The sequence below is a fragment of the Anser anser genome (assembly GCF_964211835.1).
Source record: "Anser anser genome assembly, chromosome: 7".
NCBI classification, from domain to species: Eukaryota; Metazoa; Chordata; class Aves; order Anseriformes; family Anatidae; genus Anser; species Anser anser.
The window spans coordinates 25610444-25629556 of NC_139727.1; the positions used below are offsets into that span (position 1 = coordinate 25610444).

General features: G+C 37.0%; 1 protein-coding gene across 3 annotated transcripts in view; it reads right to left on the bottom strand.

Annotated features, from left to right (window-relative positions):
- BLNK (B cell linker) overlaps nt 1-17350 on the bottom strand; it is a 95906-nt gene extending 78556 nt beyond the window's left edge. For 2 of the 3 annotated variants that reach the window (XM_083844002.1, XM_083844001.1), the window contains exons 1-2: nt 17194-17349; nt 12433-12495 (exon numbers count right to left, since the gene is read on the bottom strand). In XM_083844002.1, the coding sequence (XP_083700128.1) occupies nt 12433-12495; nt 17194-17268 (138 nt within the window). In that variant the 5' untranslated portion in view covers nt 17269-17349. Of the gene's footprint in view, nt 1-12432; nt 12496-17193 lie in introns of all 3 variants that reach the window. The other variant, XM_083844003.1, reaches the window with a different exon arrangement.
- Nucleotides 17351-19113: the final 1763 nt, after the last annotated feature.

A 19113-nucleotide genomic window follows, 5' to 3' on the forward strand; every position in this document is an offset into this window, starting at 1 on the left:
GACAAAAGAGACTAGTTATATGTTCATTTTAAATTAGTCTCCCAATACAAGTTTGCTTGTGTGTAGGAGTAATTGCTTTGTAAGAAAGTCACAGTTGGTTGACTATTCTCTCCTGTTCTCACCCCCCTACTGTTGACTAATACAGAAATTTATCTTACAGTGAGTATTTGCATTCTTGCTTAAGTGCCAATTAAAAATTTTAAGCAATTTTAGGCCACTTCATACTGCAGAGAGACTATCATGTACTATTGTTTACATGCAAAACCAAACTAGAAAATGGATAAAGACGGAGTTTTCGTATAAAAACCATATGCTGTGTTCTAAATGATCTGATGGATTTATGAAACTTGAGAGTCAATAATGGACAGTGATCATCTATTATATAGTAGTCAACCTAATGACTTGGCACATGTATGTTTAAAATGGGAAAAGAACACAAATCTGAGTCTTGATATGAGTCTACTAATTACAAATCAAATGTTGACAAATCGTGCATATATACAAATTAATCCGCCACTGTATTAAAAACTTTATTCTCATATGAATGTGAATCCAGCCCTTTTTCAAAGGTCCACAAGAAGAAGAAAAAACACTATTGGATAAAAACATCTCCTTCATATGGGTATGTGAGCATGTTCAAGTACACATGTTGGGATAGTTGCTGACCACCTGATTAATGATTGCGCTCATGAGGAGTGTCTATGGATTTGGACACCACCGAGCTTGACAAAAGTGTCTGTATTTGGCTTTAGCTGATTAAAATTCATATGCAATATTATGTGAACTTGGGCTACTTCAGATTGAAGCTCAACAAAGGCGCAAAATCATATTTAAGAAATTCCTGACCTATTCCACACTAAGTTGTGGAAATCCAGCTATAGTCTATAAATGCCAGATCATATCCATTTTATCTGTGCTGCCTAAATAGATATTTTTCCCATCTGGAATCACTGTGGTGCTTTGGATTATGACGAAGACTATAGGAAAACATTGAAAGCATTCAGTGACCTAATTGCTGCGGTTCTCAGTTTCCTGTGTTCCTGAATTTATTCATGAGTGTAGTCACAAAAACCTTTCAAGACCCAACAGAAAATGTAACACTACACTCTAAGGTTCAAGAATACCTGACTGGACAGGGAAAAGGAAGAAGTGATAACACCATAAATAATACATGGCACAGGTTTAAAGAAGACAAAGTTTGTTGGTATAGGACTTTCAGCGGGGGAAGTGTATGTGCCTACACCAAATATGACCCAAGGCTTTGGGGACGATACGCTCAAGCTTGCAGATTTTATTTGCTTTTCTTCCTATTACCTCTTTGAAATTCAATGTTGTTTCCACAGAATTTTTTTCAAATACTCTGTGTACCACCTGAGTCAAAAGCATTGAAATAAGTGGCTGGGTTTTTTACTTTTATTTATTTATTTTGAAAAGCAGTGAATAGCCTCCTCCACTCACAATATAATGCTGACACGTGTAGACACTTCCCTAATCTGCTTTTTATATACTAGTCAGACAATGTAATGCACAAGTCAAGTGTTGTTTTTTCCCCCTTCATAGGAAACTAGGTGTTTGGGACAAATGTCAACAATGTTCCTTGGGTAGTACTGAATGAGTGAAGTAAGTTTTCTGCTAAAAATATCAAATATGCATTTGTAATCTAACGTGTATTTTTTTAAAAAAACAATTGGTATATTTAGTTATCACTGTCTTCTCATACATTCGGGTTGTTAAGCACATTGGCTGTTTATATTATGCTGATGTTTACTATACCAGGACTTTTAAGTGAGTGTAATGGAAAGTCAAGTACCTATTCCTTTATCATGGCCATGCCAGGAGAAATAAACCCAGGACTTTTACGAGGCTCTGAGTACTTTTAACAGCTACCAATCTTATGCTTTGCAAGAGCTATGTTGCAATGGCCACAGACAATGACAGCTTTTAAAAATGTAGATTGCATTCAAGGGGCAAAATAGTTGCACTGATAAGCCAAAAAGCCCAACCACACAGGAACTGTGAAGGAAAGACGAAGAAAAGCACAGAAACAAAAGCATTCTGCAGCAAGCTTCATGGATACTTACTAACAGTTTAAAATATCTTCAGTTAGAATTTTGTGCCTATATTTAATTTTTTTTAGTACAAATTCAAATACTGCATGCAATAGTACCTACAGGCAACCAAGATACCCTACAAGCAGAAACTGTTTCTGCATTTGTCACAATAATAAGAATTTTGCAAAGATTTTACTCTTCAGTATTCCAGAGGCCTAAAATAAATGAAATGATTGAAATTCTTATCCCTCTAAGCATCAGTTTTGTGGGTACTGAGGGAATTCTAATTCTTTCCAGTGCATCTTTCTGGGCACGAGCATGTGATACGGTTTTTCAACAATGCAAACAGAACTTCAGGTCAGATTCCCTAATACTAAAGTCTGTGTTTATGCACAGAATTGGCACAGGGAAAAGACACTAGTGAAAGGCCTTTGCAATTGTATTAGTGTGTTTATTTGATGTTGGCAAATTCCGTGAGTTGTTAGATATGGGAAGATTGATAAATATTTAAACTGTCCCCTGAGCCATTCTAGGAATAGCTTCAAGCTTCTGTTGTTTGTAACAGTATTTTGGTAACTGACAGGCTGTGCAAGACATCTCTTCCTAATGATTTGAAATTAAAGACGGTATTATATCAAAAAATATTGGTTACTATATTTGTAGCAATCTACAGCATTTTTTCTTCTTCTTAATATCATAGTTACTCAGAGCAGAGGGCATCGTGTAAAAGAAAACAGGATGGCTTCATTTTAATAAGGGAAAACTTGGCAGCTTGGTCTTTGTCTGTTTCTTGTTTCTATAAATTTGCACTGCAGACTTCTTGGTTTTTCATTTTAGCAGTGTTAGGTCCTTTAATGCAGCCATAAAAGCCCAGTCAGCATTAACAAAATGTGCTCAGGTTATTATGGGATACATCTAGCTCCTAGGCTACAAGCTTGTGCGTGAGAAATTTACCAGCAGAACGGTGCTGGCATAATCCTTCTCCTGTCATAACCCCATGGATGTCCAGTTGGGAATAAATGTACTTCTGTCTCTAGTTTTGTCTCACTTCACATTAGTAAATTTGTAGCAGCAGACAGTATCCAGACAGATTTGGAAGGTATTTCAACTGAAATATACTTTTCTCTGCTCTTCTATCTTCTGGGAAATTAAAGTTGCTTTTTTTCTCTTTTTTTTTCTTATTTTTTTTTCCCCTCTTCAGTTCCGTATAGCCAGATCTCTAATTAGTTCTGCTGTGATTCAAGAGGAATAGGAGCTCAAAATGTATCTTTTTGGAAATTCTTTACGTCACTTTGGCATGAGTATCCCCCATCAGCCCAAGTAGTGTGGCAATACTTGGGGTCTTTGCATGCTGGTTTTAGTCTTTGCTACAGAAGGAAGTATTTTCCCAGGAACATTTAGAAATTTCATCTGGTCTAAGAACACTGTGGTCCCCCCGTTCCAACAAGACAGTTAAAGCTAAATCAGTGCAAGTGCCTAGGGATCTCCTGGTTTAATTAGATTAGGTTGAGGTTGCTTCTACTTTGACTATTGCTCAATTTCTTCTCACTTTTATGCTGCTAAAGACCCACAGAGTTATGAGTTCAGTCTGGTCAGTGAAGTCCATATGTGTATAACCTAATGTTCTCACTGCTGTTTTTAACTGCATGATTACCAGATATTCAATATTTCTTTTTATTCTTAAAGAAATACTACCTAGGAAAGCTCTCTAGCCATTATGAAATTATGTTGAAAGAGTAAATTTTCCAATTTATTAACACTTTCTTGGGGATTTTTTAATCAAAAGAATTTGGACAAAAAATGAATGTAAGCTCTTTACAGTTTCTATAACTCTATTAAAGACATATGGGAGATTTCATACAGATATAAGAGCAGCAAAATCAATTGGGCTTAGGCTTTTCCTTCCTGTGGACACCTTGGTGACCTACAGACTTATTTTCATCTTGCTTTCAGTTCTCTTGCTCCTGCAGTTTTTGATGTAACACGCCCTTTCACAGAACCAGAATAGGTTGTGTTGTTGATTTTAAAAAAAAAAAAAAAAAAAAAAGGCTTTTACATCTAGCTACTGTGGATGCACTGTATGAGCAATAGTGTTTTTTTTTTTAATTCTTTTATCTTTCACTCATTTTGGGTTGATAGGAAACAATATTTACCAAAGGAAATGCTACTGCAAGTTAGTTCAGGTTTTTCTCATTCTGTAAAAACCTGTCTTTTAACTTCTAAATACCAAGTTTTCCTGCAAAACCTTCATTCCTGAGCTTTATTTTTTGCCACTCTCTGCCAGAAGCCTAGAGTACCCATTCTATAACTGGTCTTATCTAAATCTGTATCTTTGGGAAATTCTGAGTGCTTCACATTTCTTCTTAGTAGAGAAGCATAAAGTGCAACTTCCTCAAGCATTTCTGTGAGCCACAATCAGCCAATGCTTTCCAACTGCTGTGTCCTGAGTGACGTTCATGTAAATGGGCACAAAACTAGACATAACTGCCTTGTTCAGTAATCGTGCATTGCTAAAAATGTAGCATCAATATGTAATGAAAAATCTGTATAACCATGTACTTAAGTACTGTTAATAAGAAAAGTATGTATTGACAGAAGACCTGTTGTCTTCTCTGCTTGACTTAATTTGCTAACTTTCTGTGGAATTTGCTCACTGAAAATCTAATTTAATTCATTAAATAATCTTTATGTAACTTACATTGTACATTTGCCTGCCAATATTTTTTCAAGATCAGAACCTTGTACAGAAGATAAAGAAAAAAGGAATTTGTCATTTAAGTATTGGGTTCCCATGGTCATCTGCTTCTTCGAGCATGAAATAAAGAGTAGGGAATTAAGAATTTGTAGCCTTGTATAGTAAGCTGTTAATAGGAAAGTAGAGGAGGAACTAAATTGTGACATTTTTAGGGACTCTAGCAGAAGATTTCTGAAATGCTTAGCAGCTGGTATTTAACAATGGGAGAATGATTGTAGTTTTTGGCCAGATATTTAAAAATGACTAATGATTTCAGACATTAGTGTTATAAAGTTCCAGCTTGCATGCATTGTAAAAGCTCCCAGTTTTCAGGAAGGAAGGAGTACAAAAGCACTCAAGATGAAGATTCTTCAAGTCACAAATTGTCTTTAAAGACAATTTCCTAAAATGCTCCCTGAAGGGTTTCATTTATATAAATGGGATATTTGTACAAAGCAGAAACAGGAGGAAGTTTAAAACTGGAAAAATTGAGACTGGAGTTCTGTTTTTAAGCTCAGGGCTTATAAAGTCAATGTTGGAAACTATGACAAAATAGCTTAAAAATTTCCATAACTTCTCATCCACAAAACTTGAAGGATATTTAATAATCTTTAAAATTATCAGTAAACTTTAAGAACAAAGAATTCTGCATCAAAATATATTCCTTTAATCCATATTTAATGCAATTATGAGTAATTTGACATTTAAAATTTGGATTGTTGTGTGCCAGCTCATAAAGACTGGAAAGCAGACAAACGCTTCACATCATTCTCAACTACTGCATAAAACAAACAAATTTATGCTCAAATCACTTCTGGCAGCAGTATTTGGAATATGAATAGAAATGTGCTTCTGTCACAGAAAAAATTAAGGGGGCAGTCCTGCAATGAATACTTTCGTACCAGCTCAGGATTTTTTACTATAGGATTGCATTGCTAAATCATAGCTTTAGATGGTTTTATTCAATTGCTTTTGAAATATTCAGAAAAGCTTAGCCGGAAAATAAATCAAAATGATTGGATAAAATCTCCATTTCTAATCTAGCACTCATGTAATCTGGTGATAATCTGGTTTGATGTCTCTGTGCCTTAGACTGATATTTTCTTTTGAGTGTTTACTAATATTAAATTAATGTATTTTTAAATTAATAAATTGATAGCTCAAGTAACTTGTGTTCTTATGTCAGAGATAGTGTTGCTGAACTTCAGTGTCATAGATCTCAGAAATTATATCTACATTCTGTAACCTATCTACATCGTTCTTTTGCTTTAATTTTTGAAGAATAAAGATAGATATGTATTTTTTGTTGTTAGCTTACAGATGCTTAATGCATTCTTGAAAGATGATGAATAAGTATTGCCCTTGTACATTACTACTTAACAGGATGCCAGCAGATGCACTAGGCTGTAAAATGTCTCCCTTTTAGAAGTGGCTTTAAGATCGCTTTAAAGTCACTTTGCTTCATTTTTTTTTCCAACATTTGATTCCATTCCTATCAATTTCCTCATCTTTAAATAATATAAGAACCTGTGACTCTGCTTTTAGAAACTATTTCCTATTTGATTAGAAACAGCAAGAAGCAGAGCCCACCCCCTCCTTACTCGACAGCAAGGATGTCAAATAAGCGGTCTAGAAAGCTGGTGCTAACCATCCCTACACTGGTAGCCCCACTGCTGCCATCTGCGAGATCCACTAAGGGGCAAAGATTGCACTTCTCTGCTCTCTGCTACGTTTTCAGCCATCCATTTTAATGCTTCCCATCCATTTCCCCTGAGGACAAACTATTTTCAGTTTCTATCTACCCTGAGAAACTTTAATTTTAAACAGCTTTAGTTTAACAGTGTTTTTGAAGCCTGTAAAGCACTTGCTTATAGGGAAAGATGCCAAAATTGCTTGTTTTTGTACAGAAATGTTCAAGCTCTTAAGGTGACTGGCTCCTACTAGCTTCTAAGCTCATCATCAACCAGGTGAGCCCAGAGCCTGTAGAAATACTTGTAAAGGAAGGTGTTTTTGAAAGAACACTTTTCATCTGAGCCAACTTAGCTGTCTCTGATGGAGAATCTCTACAGCTGAGAAGGATGGCAATGAGGAAAGCCCCTAGGATTGCAAATCATTGAGAAATGGCACCAGGATCCAATTTCCTTTCATGAATAGGAGCCTACTCTGAAGAAAAGAAAAGGAGGAGCCTAGCTTGAAGCCAAGCAGAAGTATAGCACTAGGTGGCTGGAAAGCACCCAAGGGAAGGCTATGTAAAAGAGGAGATGGGCTCAGCCCTGGCAGAGTGTTGGGAAAAGGAGAATGCATCAGATGGGTAGGTAAATGGAGAAAGAAATGTTAGAGGAATATAAATTGTGCAGAAGTGCAGTGCATCTAATGCAATTGCATGGCCTAATCATGTTTTGCAGCTGAAAATGCATTTTTTTTTGTAACATCACTTTTCTATGGTGAATGGTTTTTGATTTTGCTGTGAGGAGCTTGTGTGCATGCTGAAGGCAGGACAAAGATTGCTAAGGTCACTTCTACTCACCCAAAAAACTTAGGAACCCCAAAATGTTACTGTTGAAGTTTTTTGTGTTTGTTTAAAAAAGTTTTTTTATGGCTCTCTGAGATGAGCAGTATACCATTAAACAACAGTGGCAATGGAATTGTGACATTTAGCTGTCAGGAGAGCATTAATGACCAGTAGCTGCAACTTTGTTGTTGTGTTTCTCTGGACCTCACCTATATGAAAGTTTTTTTATACTTGCTTGATATGCAGGGAAAACACTGCAAGAGTTTCTTGACCCTTTTGCAGTAGCATTAGGTTATAAAGGAGTAATTATCAAGTATCTTGTTTCTGTTGTTTATGTAGGATGCCAGAAAACATTGTTTTCTTCAGGGAGCTCATGGTCTAAACTTTATTTCTAAAACTAAGTGTACAGGGCTGGATGTCAGATCCCATTGAACAGAATCTGATGCTAGTTAGTGCTTTCCTGACAGCTATCCAAGCAGCTAAAATCAAATGTAATCTGTTCTTCCTCCTGCCCCCACCCTATACTGCTAACATGTCAATCCTGGTATTAGGAAATTCTCTCTCAGCTGAAATTGGGGAAGTGCCTTAGGTCCTGTGGGAGCCTGCAGGATTCACGTACCAGCAGAGGAGCTGCAGGTCTGCTGCTGTGGCAGCAAAAGCAGGTTCAGTTCCTGACCTTTCCTGTCCCCTGCTTCTGCACTGCAGGGAGAGGAGGGAGCATCCAAGTGAGACAATAGTTGCTTTTTCCTTAAGAGCAGTTCCGGACAAAACTGGATGTCAAAGTACAGCCTCAGTAAGTTCAACCTGGCAAGATCTGGCAGTGTTTTGCACCGGCAGGGAGGCATGAGTCTCCCACAGGAAGATACAGGCTCCCTTCCTTAAGTATTACTCAATCAAACCACTAGTGTATTGGTGAAGAAAATAGCATCGTTTTTCTCCAAGGTACTCATATTCCAGCAGTGCAATTCAGCACACATTTAGAAACAGCAATAAAGAGGAGAAATACATGACAGTTCTTTAGAATCAGTGTCTGACCATTGTGCTATGTTTGAGACTCTTTAGAAATTTCTATATACAAACCATATAATAAAATCATCTTTTTTGAGTTCTGAAGCTCAACTCAAAATTCACTGTTTTTATGTACTTTTCAATCTGTCACTGGAAATTCAAAACTGAATTAAAAAAAAATATCTAAAAAGCAACCTACTCTGACAGACCAGAAAAGCGGAGTACAGTGTAGCAAATCCAGACATTAAAAAGCAAGAGAGAATGTAATATGCTTTGTGCAATGCAGCTGTGGCTAAATGCTGATTTGCACATCGGGACGAGATTAGCATCATTTAGACGTGACCTGCATGTTGAACAGCTATTGTAAGAGTAAGATAGATAAAAAAGGAAAATGAAACTGCACAGTATACTTTAAATCTAATCTACCATCTTTTGTATTTTTAGATTCTACAGAAGAGTAAAGGAAGAGCTATTAATTCTAAATTTTTATAAAATGCATGTATTTTTTTCACATAGAAAATAAGTGATATTCAGTATACTTATAAAACAGTGATATTGCTATAAAAGTTTTTTTTAACCACTCAAAGGCAAGAAATGCTTAAAAACCAACAAAACTGACCATATGAATGTTGATTATTTCTGTTCTGAAACTGGTGAAAGTTTGATTTAAGGTGTTGTGACCAATTTACTTTGTATTACATGGCTACAGTGTCTGCATGTCTCTACTTTGAACATCTTAAACTTCAGAAAGACCTTAGCATTTACTGATAAAGCCATCTGATTCACTCTTGAACAAAATGTCATTTGCATTAGACATGAAGCAGGTGTTTGTTAGTTACGTGATAAGCTTTAGGGTAACTATTTTCTGCAATGTTTCTCAAGCTTTTGACAATGTTTTTTCTTCAAAAAATAAGTTGAAATGATCGATGTCCTTGCTGAAACCACACAGGAACTAGAGGCACATCTGATGTGCTGGTGGTTATATCCTGTCATGAGGGAGCAGCACATGCTGCTTTCCAGTACACGAGCCTTACAGCAAGGCCTGCCAAGGGGTCTTCAGTGGAGAGGCATTGCATCTTGGATTTGGGCATCTCCCATGAGTACAAAAAGCCTGTGCTGCACATGCTTAAAGTGTCAGTGTCATAGCAGGGAAGCAGAAGATTTAGGATGGGCTGAAGGAGTCTTATGGCAGGAACGAGGGCCTATCTAAGAATTGTGAGGGGCTGCTGGTAGGTGTTTAGTTGATTTCCCTCGGATTGTCCTCAGCCTTCACAAGTACTCTTGTTTTTTGCGGCAATATCTAAGGCAGAAGACAGTTTTTTTCACACCATGCAAAAATAAAACAGAAAATTGTGTCCCCCTCTGAACATACAGACGGGAAAAGTTCACTAAACTCACACGGAAGACACCACAGAGAGATGCTTTCTTCATCTGCTAGACTAGAAGGAATTTTCGGCAATACCTAACAGAGCTCATAGTAAAACCAGCCCTAGATCTAAATATCCGTCTACCATCGGGTAGATGTATAACAGTGCTCTACATACATCACAAGAGATCTGCATATGTGCATAGTGTCTCTATGCAATGGCAAGCTTATATTTGTGTTTTATAAGCTATTAAGATGCAGGGGTAAACCTCCCACTCCTGTCTAGTAGATGGCATCAGGCTTTCTCAAGTGTGTTCTGTTTTTTATGGGTACATTGCTGTCCAGTGATAGCCAGCTTTTCTCTATTGACTTCTAGCTCCATATCCAATATTAGTCATATAGTGGCTGATATTAGACATCTGTGAAGACTTTGCAGAGTGTAATGAAGTAAATCTTACAGCGTTTGTAGCTGAATAATAATTTTGGAAGGTGCAAAACCTAAGGTATTTGCCAAAGATAATAAATGGAAGAAATAATATATGCAGGATTTTGGATACTTGCAAACAAACCAGTAGATCCAGTTAAGGAATCATGTTTGAAGTGGTGTAGAATAGATGGTCATATTCAAACTTTTTTTTGTTGAAGTGGAGGTATCTACCTCAGCCATCTGGTTACAGTGTCATATGCTGTTCAAGCATGTCAGAGAATATCAGGACTCCAAATGTATAATTACACAAATACAGTTTAAGCCCAGTCAGACAAATTTACCAGCTGTGATCACAGTAAGAGAGCCTAGACAGCATCTCCCCCTCTGCCCAGCGGCTGCAGAGACCCACTTACATACTGTTTGAAAGAAATGAAAGTGGTAAGGAGAATCATTCTAACGCTAACAATGCCAGGTATGTATTCTTGGGAACCATGGACTCCAGACACTCATTTATGTGTTAGTAAGGCCAAGTACCCATGCCTGGGAGGGGTGAACTCAAGTGTCTTGTTAACTGCCACAATTAACACTGAGGTGCCCATAGGAGTGGCACATCCAGCATTATCTTAGCTCAGAAGTGGGTGCTGGAATCACAGCCTGCTGGTTTTCTGTTTAAAGGAACGTTCCTATTGTTAGGAACAACTTCTTAGGCAGACCTCTCAAACCTTAATGATTTTTCCAGCACAAGCGAAGTTATTGAAGTTGATTTACTAGGGGTGCATTCTAAATCAGACACTGTGCAAGGGAGAGGGAACTTGTCATTCCTGGAATAATTTAGTTTTCTTGTAACTAGGCTGGGAGCTTGGAATAAAAACGTAGGCTATTCATTTAATTATTTATAAGGTAATTTACATGTTAGTTTGTACATAGGTGAACAGCATCTTGTAGCTACTCAAGTATTGCTATTATTGATATCTCTATATATTCAATATATATTTAATCATTTTTTAGCATTGTTGCAATTAACTGTTTCAAGCATGACATTACAGATTTATCATATTGACAATGCTACTGAACAATTTAGTTGAAGAACACATGAAAACTCTAGGAATGTTAGTACAAGACCTGTCTCGTTCTTTTCACAATGCCATCAAAAATGAACATTGCTTATTGTATCACATACATTCCGCCATGGTTTCTGCAATGCAAAATAATGTTTAAAGGTGTGTTAGAGAATGAAAGTACTTGCTAGCATGCTGTCCAAATTATGCCATTTTAATCATATTGTTTTTTTTTAAAAAAAAAAAAAAAACAACCCTATCACAGACCATGACAGAAGACCATCCATTGTTCCTCTTGCTTTTCTCACTTGTGTTTTATTAGGTTACCACTACAGTCAGAAAACTTCTCATATCCTTTTCTGCTGTTGCCTGTTGCTACTTGCAGCAGGTATAAGGAGCCAACATATTTAACTTCAGTCCCTTTCTGCCAGCAATGGAGCGAGTACAGCATCTTTAGCAATTCAATTTATAACCTATGAAAGGGATGGGAATCAGCCTGTGTTGGACAGCTTTGTTAGCCTACCCTTAATTATTAGAAAACCCAATTTTACTTTGTGACCATAAAGTATCGAATAAAGTAAACACGAATGTACACAAGTAACTGCAGTTTAATGAATCACTTTGCAGGTCTGGAGCTTCTGTTAATGTAAACAGCAGATGTAATGCCTGGTGCACCCAGGAAACAGCTTTGTTAAGTAACAAACTGCCAAGCAAAGGTAACTTCTCTGCAGGGTATAAGTAAATTATAACAATTAATTTAGCTTTAAAATAGGTCTTAAAGTTCTTTTACTTTGATAGCTACACAAATGGAATTAGAAGTAGAGGAATCACCCAAGTTCAAGGAGTTACTCTATTTCTCTCTACTCATTAGTTGAAATTAATTTAACAACACATCTATGCAAAAAACTTTTGCAGAGTTCAACAGAAGAAGCTTTCAGATTTTTTTTTAGATGTTGTGTCCAGTATCTCTAAACTTTGAATGTAAAGTTCATGTAGAATTGTGTACTAGTAATGCTTTTAGTCATGTAAGTTTTAGGGAAAAGCTTGTACATAAATAAATAATGGATTTAAGATATATTTTTCTTAAAAAAAACAAAACAAAACAAAAAAAACCCCACACACAAAAAAACAAGAACCCGTTAAGTCATATTTCATAAGAGACGTTCCTTGCCACATTGAGGAATGAAAATGTCAGATTAATTCCTGGCACTGTAAGGAATACAAGCCTTATGTTGAAATATGTTTGACTGATAGCCCTTATGAAATATTTACTTACCAAGAAATGAGATCCATTCATGCTCAGTTTTTCTACAAGCACAGCAGATTCAGGCATTCCAAACTATGGTGAGAAATAATAGAATTATTACAAGTATGAAACTTGACATTAGTAAAGAAGCTGATTAATATTTCCATGCTCAAATACTTAGGGTTGCAGAAATCTTTATACTGTTTGGCATGGATAGTCATGAAAAGGATACTGGGCAGAATAATACCAATGTTTAGAAATAAGTAGCGACTTCCATGTAAGAATAGATAAGGCCTCTTAGATATTACCTCTTTCTTCAGAAGAAAGGGCTGATAAAATCATGAATGCAGTAGACAAAGTGAAATTGTGAAGCAGAAAATCTAACAAATAGAACAAAGAGCCCAACAGAAATAAATTGTGGTAATTTAATTGCTGTAGGATAAAAGAGGAGGTTAAAAATAGAAACGGGTCAAAAAGGTAGCTTGTGGCATAACTCATCATTAACTGCATCACCTCAGGAAACAGTTACATCTCCAACTGCTTGGAACTGAAGGCTGTGTAGGAGAAAGCTCTCCTGCTACACACCTCTATTACTGACTCTCTGTATGCACCAGGAGCAGATGACCGGGTGAGCTGTCTTCAGTTCCCGTGGTAGATGGGCATTGCTAGAAAGCAATTCAGGTTCAGAAACAGGATCTTACTTCTCTGGCATGGTTGCTTGTTTTTTTCTAAGTAAGCTGGCATTGGTTACAAAGCAAAATGAGACAAGGATGTCCAGTAATAGTATCTCTTTATCACAGCAACTAAATAATAATCTGGAAAAAAAAGTGAACGCATTGGATTGCCTTTATTAAGATATCTTAAAAGTCTAACTATTTGCTATGCTATATGTTTTAATCTGGGTTTTCAAATAAACTGCAGTTATGCATAACAAGTAGGAAAATATCAGGAACACTTCTTTAAGAATGTACCACTTTTGAAATGACTTTGTTTTTGTTATGCTTGGTCAAAGAATTCAGTCTGTTTGTTTCAGTTCCATTAACAATGTGTATTTTAGTACAGATACTATCAAATCATTTTATTGGTTTAGATTAGAACTGAGGTCTGGAAAACTGTTAAATGCAAGATCTCCCTGTAGTTAAGAAGCTTGTGTCCAGGTTTTTAAAGGATTGGGCAAGTAGTAGTTTAATTTTTTTTTTTGTAAGCAAGTAAACTTAGTATTGAAACGATATCAGTGCATCACAGGGAAAATTTGTCATATTTGTTACACATTTGTCAGTTCTTGGTGACTCTTCTCTATATTATATATTTAATTTTTTGTAGCAGTACAGACCAACTCAGATACTAACAGAGAACATTAATGAAAATAGATTATTCTCATAGCAATACTTGTGGAATTTTCTAAGGTAACTATTTCTAGAATGCTTAAAAGTGATTATCCTTAAAAACCTTTAAAGTGTATTTTAAGTACTTTTTATATGAAAACTTCATGCTCAGACATTTGTACAGATGGTTTGTTTGGCCTGTAAACCAATATTTCTATGCTTGATTTTATAAATTGTTCTTTTATACTACAGTTTGGAGAGTGCTTCTTGTTTGCAATAGCTATGGGTGTTGCAGACAGTGTTTGGATGTGGGGGGTGTTAATTGCTATTTTTTAATGACACTTGCACAGATGTTGGCAGAAAGGCAAAAATCGAGGTAACACAGTTTCTATTAATAATAATGCCCACCTATTTTCTTTTATTTGCCCTCTTTCTTTTCTAGTTATTGGCCCCTATGAGCTCCTTTTCCTGTGGTGTTTAGCTGTATGCTATTAATCACACAGGTAACTTTCATGTGAGGGGAAAAATTGATCTTTTTCAGTTATTAGCTTGTTAGGCAAGCAGGTGTCTCACTGTTGGTGTTTAGTGATGACCACTGAATGTTTCATTCTGTTTCAAATACACTAACTCCACAGTATTATGATCAGTACTGAAGAGAGGGACTAGGCTACGTGGCAAATGCGGCAGACCAAGTAGATCAACTCTGAGTGCAACATGGAATATGTGTTGTCACAGTTATAGCATATACACAAGATAACAAGAGTAAGTACATGCATATGCCTAGCAGGTTTCCATTATTGTCTTCACTTATTTATTCTAGAAGTCCCAGCATCAGTCACAGCATATAAAAGCTGATGTGACATTAAGGAAATTGTTGTTCAATTTATTACATTCTGTTCAGTGCTCATTGCTCATTTGCTGTCTTATATACCTATGCCAAACAGTATTTAAACCTTATTCTGAACCCAGAAAAAACTTTTATTTTTTTTGTTGCTTCAAGCTCTTCAGGAATCTTTTCTTTGAGTGCTTCAGAAATACTAATCCGCTATGTTTTCTTAGACCACCTTGTGAGGTGAAAGCTGTATTAGCAAGAGGAGTTGAGGTGCCTGAGAAATAAAACTAATACAATATCCGCTGCTTTAAGATGCATAACTAAAGCTATGCAGGATCTAAAGTAGGTATACATATACAGCTAATATATTCAATAATTTGACGTTTTTAGCTTCTGAGCAAAGCTCCCACTGTGGCTGTAACTCAGCTCTCACCACTTCTGCAAATTGGAGTCTGGAATTTCAGCTCAAGCACTCAGGAAATTGCTTTTTTATTTTATTTTTTCCCTTACCCTCCCCCATGTGTGACTTGCATGGCTTCAGGTAAAAATGCTGAGCTGGAGCACTGACAAGATCTGATATTTCAAAGCAGAATTAACTTGACATTACCATGAATTCATTCGCTCTCTTTTGGCAAGCTCTGGCCTTGCACACCTTACAATATCTGTAAAGGCTCAGAGTCATGCACAGAACATACAGGCTTTTCTGCACTGAAAGAGGCAGGTTCTTCTGGATGGAAAAGATAGCACATGAAGAAGCAATTAGAGGCTATCATAATGTGTATATAAATCGGAGCAAATTCAGTTCTGGAACTTTTCATATCTGAGTGCTTGATTCTGCAACCTTAACAGGGGTGATGGACACACACATCACGTCTCTGGGAAGGTATCGGACAGCTCCTGTGGGTCGGCTGACTGTGGAAGGGATGGTAGTACCTGGGCCAGCCTCTGCAGTGCTGGCAGTGGGAGCTGGAGGGCTCTGTACAACCTGGCTGCTGCTCCCCAGTGCTAACATCTGGTGTTGGTTATGCTGTAGTGGCTGGATCACTTAGCCGCTTTTGTTGGTGATGTGAGCGTGTGCAAAGCATGAACTTCTTATAAAGCTGGAAAAGGAAGATTATAATACTCTCCCCTGACAAGTAACAAGTCAGAAGTCACAGCTTGCTTGCTGACATTTCCTTGGAAGCCTCTGTGCTGTTGAGAAATTGTTATTAATTTTGCCTTGTATTTTTCTACAGAATTACTGGGTACTTTAATTAATAGATGATACAGTGATTTCTTGTCTGATTTCCTTTAAGCTGCATGGCTTTGAGCTAATTAATCCCCTGAGTAGCTGTTCACAGTAAAAATTTCAGAGTTTAGTTGAGACATTATCATTATGGTATGAATCAATTCCATGGAACAGGTTAACTTTCTTAACCTGGGGACTATGGTCCACCTGTGATCCATCTGCATTCTAAAACTTTTTTAAACTGTACACACACAAGAATGTGTATTTATGCATGAAACAAAAGTGGAAAGATATAAAATAGTACGGGAACGTTTTAAACTTTGGCCTACTTTTTATGTGGTTACAAATGGAACACTTGTAGAAACACTTCATAAAGGTATTTTTATTTTTCTTGAAAATGATTACATGCTGCTTCAATTGAGAAGGATGAGAAACCCTAATGATACTAAATTCTCACTGTTTGTGTAAAACAAACACTGGAAAGATGGGTGCTTCTACAATTGGAAGGAGAATGAGCTCAAGTCAAAAACTTTATATAAAGCTATTTAGAGAAATTTCCATTAAAAAAAAATCAAAAGGAAATGTAAAAGACTATATACCGTAATACACTGAATTAATTTTATTATGTAGGTAAGGTACACATGTAGAAGTTTAAAACCTGAGCCATGATATTCAGTAAGGTAGAAGGAAAAATCTGTTACATATATTTTATATATATTTATAAACATATATATCAGAGGAGATATTGTAGCTATCATGGAGGAGGAGATTATTCAGATAGTGAAAGAATAACTGAAGGTAAGCTTGAAAGACTTTGCAATTCATATTGTTTTACATATAATAGAATGGACGTTGCATAGATAGGAAAGGTACAAACAGACAAAGCAACAATTTTTTTTAAAAAGAAAAAAGCTCAAGTACCTTAAGTCTGAGGAAACATCTAGCAACTATTGTGTGTATTTATACATTGAGAAGAAAAGATGAAGAGTTAAGTTCTTACTGACAACCTGTAAATTTTAAAGTAAATTGCAAATATAAAATATGTCCACATTCACTGAAATGGTTATTTCTTCTCAGTATATGAACTGGGGCATGAAATACCTCTTCTATTCTAAGAAATAGCCCTATGAGCAAACATTTTCATGTGATTTGCCATGTAGCAGATCTTAGCTAGCAGCTTCTGCCATGAAATAAATCTGTATTAAAAAATAGGAGAACACCCACAAACTCACATAATAACATGAATGAATTCTCAGGGACGGCACCTGCTGACTAATCTATTTTCAGTACTTTAGTATATCTGTGCTATGTTTAGGATAAGATATCTGTATACTGCATCCAGTAAGATTTTCTGCTAGCTGAATATAGACTGAACTTTCTAAAGTGTTATGTATGCAATTCAGTACCTGTCTCAGGAGATCTGCAACTTGAAAAGCTGTCCAGTTCTCACACTCTTCCTGAGATGGCAGTTTTGTGGCCATGTTGCTATCCAGTGAGAGAGACTTGGTCTATATGAGTAACACTGATCTGTTGCTTCACTGCTCTTTACTGAGCTGCTGTAGAAATCCTAAGAGGAAGTACTTTCTGCAACTTTTTTCCTGTTTGCTCACTTAAAGTGAACGCCTTTAAAGATGATTTAGGAAGTATCGATGTTTTTATGCAAACGACTCTTTCAATGAAAGAAAACTATGCAACATATGCAAATATCTGCCATTACTGAAATCAGTAAAGCACATTCTGCTGAAAATCAGTGCATAAAGTTTGAGTCATTGGCATCTTTTAGAGTTAAATATGGAACCAAGTCTTTATGTCTATTGCAAAAACTATTAGATAGCTGCTGTCTCTTGCCTACCTCAAATTCCTTTGTACAGTTGCTTGGATGTGCCTTCAGACTGCATTTGACTTGCTTGTTTGTTTTGACATTGCGCTGTGCTGTTTACATGGGAAAAACAGAACTTAGTTACTGAACTTTTACATCCATGTTGACACATTGTATAATCCCATCCATGCTTTTGGATGGATATAAATCACTCAAAGGCAATGTGTCCCTGCCCATTCATCTCCCTGGAGCTGAATCCCTGCCCCCCACACAGTGCTTCTCGGCCTCCTCATGCTTCCAGCTGAAGAGCAGCAGCACAGGCAGTTTTTACAGTGGAGGAGGGGGCAGGTTGCATAGTCTAAAAGGGAGCAATGGGGAAATTTTGGGAGCCATTGTTTTATAGATTGGGCAATAAAACTGTAAAGATGCATCTGTGGCTGCTGAAAAAAAAACAGATTATTTTGCTAAGCAGTTCTGATTCACCACATCAGGAGAAATATGAAACCTTCCCTAAAAGGCTGGAGACCAAGAAATGTTATATTCTGTTTTCCAATTACTCTCCCTGTTTTATTTGGACATGTGTTCAAAGATTAAAATGGATTTCAACTAAGTTAAAATGTCTCATCTGTTATCTTCACGTTTTCCTGCGTGTATTTTTGCTGTTCAAGTAACTGACAGGTCAGTTGTTGCTACTGAATACTCTTAACTCTTTCCTATCTTGTGACTTTGCAGAACATTGAATCTGGAAAAACTTAACAGCTGGAATCTCAGAAATGCGGAATAAAGATAGATGCCTTTGCATATTAAATCTTGCCTCTGTAGAACAGAAAGTATTCCCCAAGTGCCTGGCTGCTAACACTATAAGGAAAGTTCAACTGAATTTTATAGTGTTCTGTTTGTGAGTGGTTCCAAGGGGGCGACATCTCCCTGGGTGATGGGAGGGAGCAATGCTTTCTTCCACTGTGTGCAGGACCAGTAAAAAGAGGTACCTCTCCTTTAAGAGACTTTGCCTGCCTAATTTCAGTCCAGGAGTAATTGTGTCAGTAGGGCATTCAGGTCTGGTGGAAGAGGGAAGCAGTGGGAGGAAACAGCAGTGGGAGACTGAATTATGGTTTAATGGTTGCTTGTGTGAAACATGACTAAAGCGAAGTGCAGCAATACTGTTATTTATGCAGTATAGAGTTTGGTTACCAGGCAGGTGTAAGCAGTTCTAGGTCAGAACTTCTCAGAGGCAGACTAAAAATAGAGTTTTAAGGGCATAGAGGATGTTTGAATTCAGTGCATGCTGCCAGCAGTGCCTGCTCCTCTTTCTGCCATGGCCCATTAGGCCAGTAGCATTTTCAGAGATCCCGGCACACAGTTAGGTACTCATTACTGCCTGCAACCCTATGCTTCTATGGTTGTATGCTGCTTCCCAGGCTGCAGCGTGAGCTGAAGCCCTGTCCTTCCAGCTTGTCCACCCTGTTGTGCCCTGCTCTTCTCTCACCCTGCTTTTCACTCATTGCTC